Source organism: Alligator sinensis, unplaced genomic scaffold (genome assembly GCF_000455745.1).
Source record: "Alligator sinensis unplaced genomic scaffold, ASM45574v1 scaffold1696_1, whole genome shotgun sequence".
Classification (NCBI taxonomy): Eukaryota; Metazoa; Chordata; order Crocodylia; family Alligatoridae; genus Alligator; species Alligator sinensis.
In genome coordinates, this window is record NW_005843402.1 from 12,681 (window position 1) to 22,678 (window position 9,998).

Below are 9,998 nucleotides of genomic sequence, written 5' to 3' on the forward strand. Positions count from 1 at the left end.
GCAGAGGAGTCTGAGCTTGGTGAGGAGCCCATAAAACCTGTGCCTCCTAAACCGGTTGACAAGGTGGATGTCGAACAGCAAGTTAGAGAAAAAGCTGTCACCATCAGGAGGAAACCTGGAGAACCTCTCTTGATCCCTGAGTTGAGCCTGACAGGAAATGTAACCCCAAATGAGCTGTGTCCTCGGTAAGGCTGCTCAAAACCAACCCTTTTATTAGTATGTTATAATTTGTTATTTTATTTTATCATTTGTATGTTATCATTATCACAATTTTCTATTGTTTTCATTTTTAATATTTATGTTTCACTGTTAATACATTCAACTCTAGAAATATGCACTGAACACTCTGTTTTTCCTGGTGATTAGTACCTTGTTTTTTAAAAATTGATAAAGTTTAATTAAGTTTATGATTTACATCTTGTATCATACTTATGTTTTAAGAATGGTCAGGGTCCTTGGTCATGTTCCCACAATGAGGAAAGTGCATTTCCTTGGGGATGAATAGCGGCACTGTAGTGCTGCTGCTACTTATCCTGGGGAACGACCATGCATGCATGCTGTGGCTCACTGTACGTTGCCCTGGGTGAGGTAGGGGAGGCTGGGGCCAGCACCTGGGCTGGCCCCAGCAACCTTACCTGGGGTCCTGGGGGCCTCCAGGGGCAGAGCCCTGGTGATCCAGCATCAGGGAGATGGCTGGCAGCTGGAGTGTGGCTCTGGTTGGCCAGGCTCTGGTTTCAGAAGGCACATGCTGCCATCATATATGCCAACCCACTCTTTTTTGGCGGGCGGGGGGTTTACACCAGGCTCTCCTGGTGTCAGAACCCCCCCTCTGCACTCAAATTAGCAGCGCAGGGAATACCTGCATGTGCAGCACCACGTACCGCATGGGCATGCTCATCTGGTCGCATCCGTTGGGGCTTCTTTGTGGCCAAAGAGATAAAACAGTACTGCTGTTACAGGTGCAAAATGGAAAAGCCACACACGGGAACGTTGCAGCCCTCTGTACCATGCAGTCAAATTCTGTGACAGGTTTTTATAGGAGTGAAAATGCATGTCTGAGAGAGGCCAAGGGAGTAGCATGAAAACTGCAAAGATTCCTCTTATTAAAACCAAAAGGGTAAAGCTTTTGTGCATACAAATTCTATTGCTGAAATATTATAAAAACATAGAATACTGTATTTGGAATAGACCTCAGAAGGTCATCTAATTCATCCCCTATGCTCAATCAGGATATCTCTTTCTAAACCATCCCAGCCAAGTGTTTGTCTTAACTGACCTTAAAGACCTCCAAAGATGGTGATTCCACAAGCTCTCTGAGTAGCCTGTTCCAATGCTTAATCGCTCTCAGAAAGCACTTCCTACTATCCAAATTAAATGTCTCTTATTGAAATAGAGGGCCACTGCTCTTTGTTCTGTCCCCAGTGGTCAAAAGAAAGTCTCTCACTTTCTTCTTTGTATTCATCCTTCAGGTATCTGAAGACTAATACCAAATTTAATTTGTCATGTTCACAGGGCAGAAGTTTCACGACGAGAAGATGTAAAGAAACGTTCAGTATTTATAAAAGTCCTTTTCAACACTAAAGAAGTCTCGAGGACTGTCACCCGGCAAATCAGCTCAGACTTCAGAGTACACTTTGGACAGATTTTCAATTTACAGATATTCAATTTGCCAGAGAGTTTGAAGCTTCAGGTAGACAGCAATTCTTTTATAAGTCCTGTACTACATAATTAGCATGGTCTTTTTAATATTTATCATGTCATTTTATATTATTTGCTTCTACTCTATATTGTTTATAGTAACACTTCAAAGATCATGGAAACCTCTGCTTTGGCTCTTAAGTGCTTGAATTCTTCCCTCCACTTCAGCTGTACTTGACAAATATCCAATGTTGCCCTCTGCATTTTTGGCATCATTCAGCGAAGATGTGTCCCATATCTCTTGGTCTGTCTTTTGTGGACGATATTAACAGGAAAACTTTGAGAAAAAAATTGAAACATCTTCTTAAAACTACACTTGAAATTAATAGTTTCTGACAGGATGATAGGCTTCAAAGGGGAATTAAAAACAGTCAAAACTGTATGGTTTATTGGGTTAGTGGAATAAGCTTTTATTTTTAGAGAAGCTGGGTCTTGTGTCACAAATTAACTCAAATAGTGGAAAACATTCTTCTTTGCAAGCTCTCAGGTACACTCACCCTTCGTCAGGCAGGGAAACATCTACACATTGTCTGTGCTCTTCCTGGATGGAGTAGTAAAGCAGCCAGAGGCCAGTACATGTGCAAGAAAAGAAAACCAGTCAGTTAAAATGTAAATTGGGTTGGTCAGTAGGTGAGACAGGTAGGAGTGGGGGAGTAGGAAGGGGAATGAAAGTAGCTGTAGTCAAAGGATGAGAGATTGGGATAAGGGGTGGGGAGGGAATGAATATAGTTGGTAAAAAGTGGAGGATTTATTTGGGGAATCAGATGTTAGGCAGGTTATTAATGTGTCATGAATCCAATGTCAATATTTAGTCCATGATTTTTTGTATCCAGTAGATTGATGAAGTTAATCATAGGTTCATCTGTGATAGTTGTTTTGTAAATTCCCCTTGAGGATTAGAACTGATAGATTAGAAAGAGTAGTTTTCTTGTGAGAAGTGCGCACCTACAGGTAATTGGATATTTTTGTCTTTGATACATTTTCGGTGTGCATTCGTTCTGATATGCAGTTGTTGTTTGGTTTCTCCTGCATATTTTCCATCAGCGCATTTGGTGCATTAGATGAGATGTATTACATTTCTAGAGGTGCAGGTGTAAGATTCAGGAATGCTGATGGTTCTGTTGTGGGGTGTAATACTTCAGTCTCTCAATTCTGATCCTCAAAGGGAATTTACAAAACACCTTTTACAGATAAGCCTATGAACTTCACTTCATCAATCTACTGGATAAAAAAATCACAGACTAAATATAGACATTGGATTTATGACACATGACCTGCCTAATATCTGACTTCCCTGGTAAACCCCCCACTTTTTACCAGTTATATTCATTCCCTTCCCCCCCACATCCTTTGACTACAACTGCGTTCGTTTCCCCCATCTTCTCTCTCACCTGTTGAACAACCCAATTTACATTTTAACTGATTGGCTTTCTTGCAGAAATACTGGCCTCTGGCTGCTTTACTATTCTATCCAGGAAGAGCACAGACCATCTGCAGATGTTTCCTCTGCCTGACGAAGGGTAATTGTACCGAAAAGGTTGAAAAGAAGAATTCTTCCAACTATTTGAGTTGGTCTAATAAAAAAGTATTGTATTTACCCAAAGAACCTTGTCTGCCTATGTCCAGACCAGCACGGCTACAACCTACACCCCTTATATCACAAATACATTTGTGGTTGTTTCTGCCTCTCAGGAAACGTGTGTCCACATCTGAGCTTCTGGACAGGCTGGGATATAAATCAAATGAATGAATACATGATAAAACCACCATTTAATCTGAAAGAATTTAGCATTGTTAGGCACCTAAATTCATGAGGGGTCCAGCATTTTTGATCAAGTTAACTGTAGTTAAAGGAAGCATTGGTTTTGCATCTATCTGAAAACTGCTTTGTTCATTCAGAAAATAGAATGATTAAATAATGTCATGAAACAGATGCTAAAATATATTTTTTTAACAAAGTACCACTAAAATCATATTGCAACGAGTGCGCAGTGCATGGTTTTTCATCCAGTCTGTGTCTTGTGATGGTTTACCAAGAGGTATACAAGATGGCTTCCTTCTTCTCCTTTCTATATGTAACACCCAGCATCCTGCAGAATAGTTGTAGTTCCTGTTCTTAATGAAGTGAAGAAACTAAGCCCACCAACTGAGACCACCCCATTTGGCACTAGAAGGAAACAGGGCCTTACCCCAGTCTTTTATTCATCCCATCTATGGAGCTAGCTGGGAAAGGCAGGATACCACTGTCCAAAGGGCTGAGTCTGTATTCAGCCTGATGGCTCCAGGAAAGATTGAGTATTATAAAGCACAGTTCCTCCACTAGTTTCCCTTGGGACAGAGTGGCCTTTCACCACCACATTGGTCAGCAGTTGTATATTGCAAAGTGTCTTATGAGGCCAGAGCTCATATCTTGATTGCATCTATGAAACCACAGTTCATAGGTGATTTCCACTGAAGGCCTGTTTTTGCCCTAACTTCCATCAGTCTTACCAGCCTGTGGAGAGGATACTAAGCATCACCCAAAATCCCCAACAGGAAATTTGATTCAAAGTGAGCTAAAATTCCTTCTGGAAACTCCCACAGTTATGTCTACTAGGTAGCCATTGTTTTAAAAGCTGTATGCATATAATTATTTAAACCTTTTCTTACTGGTCAGTTTCTTCATCCTGTAATCATAGTAACTGCTTTTCTCTGAACAGCCTCTGATTTATTTACTGTATTTACTCAATTCCAAGACAAGCCCCCTCTCCTCACCCCACGTTTTGCATGCGGGGGAGGGGAGGGGGAAGCCCCTTGTCTTAGAACTGAATGTAACATGGCAGGGGACAGGAAGTTGCTCTGGATCTAGCTTTGGCCCCGACCCTGGGTTTGGGCTGGAGCTGCAGCTGCTGCCTGCCCTGCCTCTTTCTTCCCTGCTGTCTCAGCATCCCTTACCTCTTCCCACTTCAACCTCAAGCCCGCCCCCCCCCCCCCCCCCCCCCCCCCCATCCTTCCTCCATTTTTGGCATGTTCTGTCCTGCTCCAGCCTGGGGTATGGAGCATGGCCCCTGCCTGGCCCTATAACATGTACAGAATCTAATTATTGGGGGTCATCTTAAATTCTGGATCATTGTGGATTCAGGTATATAAGGTATATTACCAAGAACTGAATGTAGGATGTTACCTTTTATGTCTCTGTTTACTTCAGATATATGAAACAGTAGGGCTCAGCAGCCCTAACGTGGTAGCAGAAGTGTTTGTACCCATTCCTGAGACTACAGTTCTTACTGGTAGAGCTCCTGTAGAAGAAATCGAGTTTAGCAGCAACCAGCGTGTGACGTTGGACCATGAAGGAGTTGGGAGTGGTATGAGTTATTACTTACTCTGAGTAATTCATTATTAGACTGTTTTGTCCTAAGATTCATCCCACTGCATTACTTTTTAACCAAGTACATAAAATATATTTCTTTCTGTTAAGGATGTCTGTTAAGGATGTCTTATCTCTGGCATAGAACCTCTGAAAATGAATTATGTAAAACAGTCTCAGTTCACATTATTAGCTAAGTTTGTAATGGGATATTTCTTCCACATACTTTTTTAAAGTACTTCTAGTTTTACTGTAATAAAATACATTTTTATTACATTGTTTAAAATTTCAGAGGAGCTCTTTTTAGTCTAGTTACTTTTCAGTATTTAAAAATATGGCCCTCTCCAAAGCTTTGACTATAGGAAATAAACAGATGGTATTAATCAGTGTAGCTCCACTGATTTTAATGAATTGCAGCAGCTGATGGCCCTGTAAATATATTCATGTACTAGTTGTTTTGCTTACATATTCTAAAACACTTTTTTATTACTTGTCTTGACTTTGAACAACATTAAATTCTAATAGCTTCTTTCTCGGTTGGCTTATAGAGTCCCAGCACTTCAGGCTCCATCATCATTATTATTATTTATTGCTTTAATAAAAGTTTATATAGTACTGTAAATTTCTATGATGCTTTAAAGATTCTTCAGAGATTAAGAAAAAGTACTGCCCCAAGGAGTTTGCAATCTTAAGTCAAATAAAGTAAGAACATGAAGATAAAAAATAGTAGTAAAAAAGGTGAACAAGGGCAGAAAAAGTCATAAAATGAGTGACCCATGTAAATTGCAGTAACTTAGGTAGGGCAAAAGAGTAGGAGCCATCCACATAGAAAGAGAAAGCAATTCAACACAAGGTGAAAGACGTGAGTGTTGAAGAGAGGGGACTGGGAGGACAAGAGGTCACTGTAGAGCTTGGATGTGTAGAAATATGCACATCATGGTTCTGTCAGGATGGACTTTTTAAGCTTTCCTTACTTTTTCATTACTGCTGAGGAAAAAAAACCATTTGTGCTGATGGATGAAGAAATTAAGAATTAGGAAAATAATTATTGGTACTGATTGGATCTTTCACAATAATATTGGTACTGATTGGTGTTAACATATGCATTCTTTTCACAAATACCAAATTAATGTTTAATACCAATAGCGTATTGCTGTCCTGAAACATAAAGGAAAGATCATCATATGTTCTTTTTGTTCTTCTTGTAGGTGTGCCATTCTCATTTGAAGCTGATGGTAGTAATAAAATTACTCTAATGACCTCTGGCAAAGTGTCCAATAGCATTTCCTGGGCTGTTGGAGAAAATGGCATACCTTTAATTCCTCCAGTATCTCAGCAGAATGCAGGAATTCCAAGGTAATATTCAGCAATGACTTGTTGAGAAACTTTATAGATTTGTATTTTGGTGCTTAAAAGTATTGAGGAAAGAACAAGTGGCTTTCATTTTCAAGCAATACTGTATTTACTCAGATCTAAGACAACCTTGAATTTAAGACAACCCCCTTATAACGAGATTATATACATGGAAAATTGATATATTTGTTATAATTTTCTGCATGTAGAATCTAATTATAGGAAGGCCCTCTTTAATCCATCCCTCCCACTGCTGCAGGAGGGAAGGCAATGGGGATGCAGGTGTTGTGGGGAGGTCAGCTGCTTACCTCCTGCTTGTGCCTGCTCTCTGCCTGGCCCCCTCCCCCTCCCAGCTTCTGCCTGCCCCCTTCACCCCTTTCTCCCATCTTCTTTCCCTCCTCTCCCCCTCCCAGCCTCTGTTCCCCCACTCCCCCCCCCGCCCCTTCCCTACTCTCTCCCTCCCCTCTAGCTTTTGCTCCATGCTGGCAGACTTCATCCCTGTTCTAGCTTGGGGAACTGACCACAGCCCCAGTCTAGCCCCCCATAGAAGCCATATGGGCTACATGCTGCTCCTGCAGAGCCGAGCTTGGGCTTTGCTCAGTGCCCCAGGTTGCAACATTCACAGTCTTCTGGTCCAGAGCAAGAGTGTGCGTCTGGGGGGTGGGGGTCAGGGAGAGGGGCAGACGGGGAAGCAGAGACTGTGTGTGGGGGGAGATAATGGAGAAGAGGCTGCAGGGTGGGAAATAGCAGGGTGCAGAGACAGCAAGGGGAGGCAGGAAGGCAGGAAGCAGCTGCAGCTATGGCCCTGACCCCAGGTAGGGGCTGAAGCTGGAACCACAACAGCTGGCTGCCCCCCCTCCACTGTCCTCACATGTGATTCTAAGAAAAGGGTTTTTTCCCCCCCATGTTAAATGGGGGGATCTTGTCTTAAACAGCAAAGGGCCTACTTTTTTCTTTTGTTTTTCTGGCGGGGGCTGCCTCAGCTCAGAGCCAGCACCTGGCTTGCAAGTACCCTGCCCTGGTGGCCCCAGGGGGCACCGCTGCCACGGAGGGAAGGACCAGGTCCCCTGTAGCTCAGGAGCTCCTCAGCCTGGCAGCAGCTCACTCTCTGGCCATGGGCAGGCTGTGCTGAGGTGGGGAGCAGAACCGTTCCCGTTTAGGAGAACTAAACCCCCATCATGTGAACAAGTGGCCCTGGTTTGAGTTTGGAAGATCCTGAGTGGTGGAATGGAAGGGTTAGAGATTCATTTACATAATCTCTTCCCCTCCTGGACAGTTCTGCAGCAATGTTCTTAGTACAATGAACAAAATGCTTGAAAAGTGCTATACTGACTGAAGTCCTGTTTGTCTACACCTTTATTGTGAATACTACAAATGTAAGTGGCTTCCCTGTATTGGGACCAGTGCTGTTTAACATATTCATAAATGATCTGGAAAAATGGGTGAGATGGCCAGATTTGAAGATGACATAAAATTATTCAAACTGGTAAAGACCAAGGTGGACTGTGAGGATCTGGCACTAGTGAGTGAATGGGCAACTAAGTGACAAATAAAATTCATTGTAGGTAAGGGTCAAGTGAAGCACATGAGCACAAATATCCCAAACTGTACCTACACTGTGACAGGCTCTACGTTAGCTGTTACCACACAGGAAAAAGATTAAGAAGGGAATTATAAACAGAGTAGAAAGTATCATGCCTCTTTATAAATCTGTGGTGCATCCACACCTGATTAGCGGTATAGAGAGGCTTTTGTAAGAGGAGAGACTAAAGAGGCTAGGTCTATTCATTTTAGAAGGGGACGCTTGGGGAGGCATGATAGGGGCTTACAAAATACTAAATGGTAAAAAGAAAGTAAATAGGGATTTATGATTTACTATCATAGAGCAGTAGGGCTGGAAGGGACTTCCAGAGGTCATCTAGTCTACCGCCCTGCTCAAACTATCTCATACAAATCCATGAATTAACCTCTTAGTAAAACTACATAGTCAACCCTGACACAACACAAGACATAACACCCTAACCTTGCACAGGTAAAGCCAGGGGATCACGGTGGCCAGCATCCTGCTTCTGTAAAGGTTATTAATACACTCAGGAGATCCCAAGAAAAAGTGCCATGCCCCCTAATACAGAGGCAGACAAAAACCCTCACAGTTCATATCAATCTAACCCTGGGGTAAAATTCCTTCCTGACCCCAAATCTAGCTATTGGTCTCACCCTGAGTGGAGAGGCAAGACCCTCTAGTGAGGAGCCTCTGGTTTTGAGTCCCAGCAGGAGCACTGGCGCACCCCAGTCAAAATCCCCAGCCTTGGCTGTAGCCAACACCCAATGTCTCTGACAAAGGCTTAAGATAAATACCTGACACTTGTATAAGCATGTGGCAGGGTGCCTTTATCCAGGTGCCAGATACAAGAACTAGGGGGTCATAAAATGACACTGGTAGATAGTAAGTTGAAACTAACCAAAGTTCTTTTTCACACCACATGTAATTAAAATGTGGATCTTATTGCCACTAGATATAGTGGAAGCTGACAGTTTTTAGCCAGATTCATAAAGGCCCCATTGGGTAAATTCTTGGAGGAAAGGAGCGTAAGTATCTATTGAGCAAGGGATTTAGGGGTACAGCCTCTGAATCAGGACTTTCTACACCAGTGGTGCCAAACTTTTTCACCCCATGGGCCAAAATGGGTGGTGCAAGGTCCATCTGCAGGCTGGATCTGCCCCCCTGGTACGTGGGCTGGGCACAGTGGGGCCTGATCTGACTGCATGGAGGGAGGGTGTGTGGCTCTGGCCCTGGCCCAGCCCAGACGTTGGGAAAGGAGGCCATGCAGGGAAGAGGGGCCATAGCCTGGGCCTGATCTGGCTGTGCAGCAGAGAGGGGAAGTGGCCTGGCCATGATCTGGCCATGCAGGACTTAGAAAGGTTGCAGTGGGGGCACGGTGACTGTATTAATTGCTCTGTTCCCCTGGCTATGAGATAGACAGGGCCCCATGAATAATAACCTCATCAGTATACAGTTGTTGGATTACAAAGCATTCTTAATCAGTGACTTCAGCATGCAGTCTAAATTTGCTCAAGATAAACTCTCAGTAGCATATGTGGTGAAGTCTACAGTGTAAGAGGGAGTGTCTCTTTGGGCTTAGTTACATGTTCATTTTAGGCAGTTCAGGAAGCTGTTACCACTGGGATTGTCCACACTTTAAGATGTGAAACTAGTTTTAAGTACCCTTGAGGCATCTTAACGTTATTCCACTCCAGGGTAGGTTTACCTGTGTGATCTGTTACCCTGCTCATGTTAGACTAACATGTGGCCACTCTCTAAGCTACACTCCTCCAGTCACCCCCTCACTTCCCCTGCCGGCTTGGATTGGGCTTATCGTCCCCCACCACTGTCCTCCACTGTCCTGGACTGGGCCCACTGCCCCCCATCCCTTTGCTGCCCCAGATCGGGCCTGTTGCATCCCCCCAGCACCTCAGATCAGGGCCACTGTCCCTCAGCACCTCAGATCCCTGCTCACCCCCCCACTACTACCTGCAGCTCCCAGCTCACCTGTGGCTGCCGGTGCTGTTCTGGGGGACAGGCTGGGACAGGGAACCGGGC

At 43.7% G+C, this 9,998-nt stretch overlaps 1 protein-coding gene across 1 annotated transcript in view; it reads left to right on the plus strand.

Annotated features, from left to right (window-relative positions):
• LOC102374206 (coiled-coil and C2 domain-containing protein 2A-like) overlaps nt 1-9,998 on the plus strand; it is a 62,701-nt gene that overhangs the window by 101 nt on the left and 52,602 nt on the right. Inside the window, 4 exon segments of the mRNA XM_025195097.1 lie at nt 1-185; nt 1,513-1,690; nt 4,886-5,042; nt 6,253-6,400. The exon segment at nt 1-185 is cut by the window's left edge and continues 30 nt beyond it. Coding sequence (XP_025050882.1) covers nt 1-185; nt 1,513-1,690; nt 4,886-5,042; nt 6,253-6,400 — 668 coding nt within the window.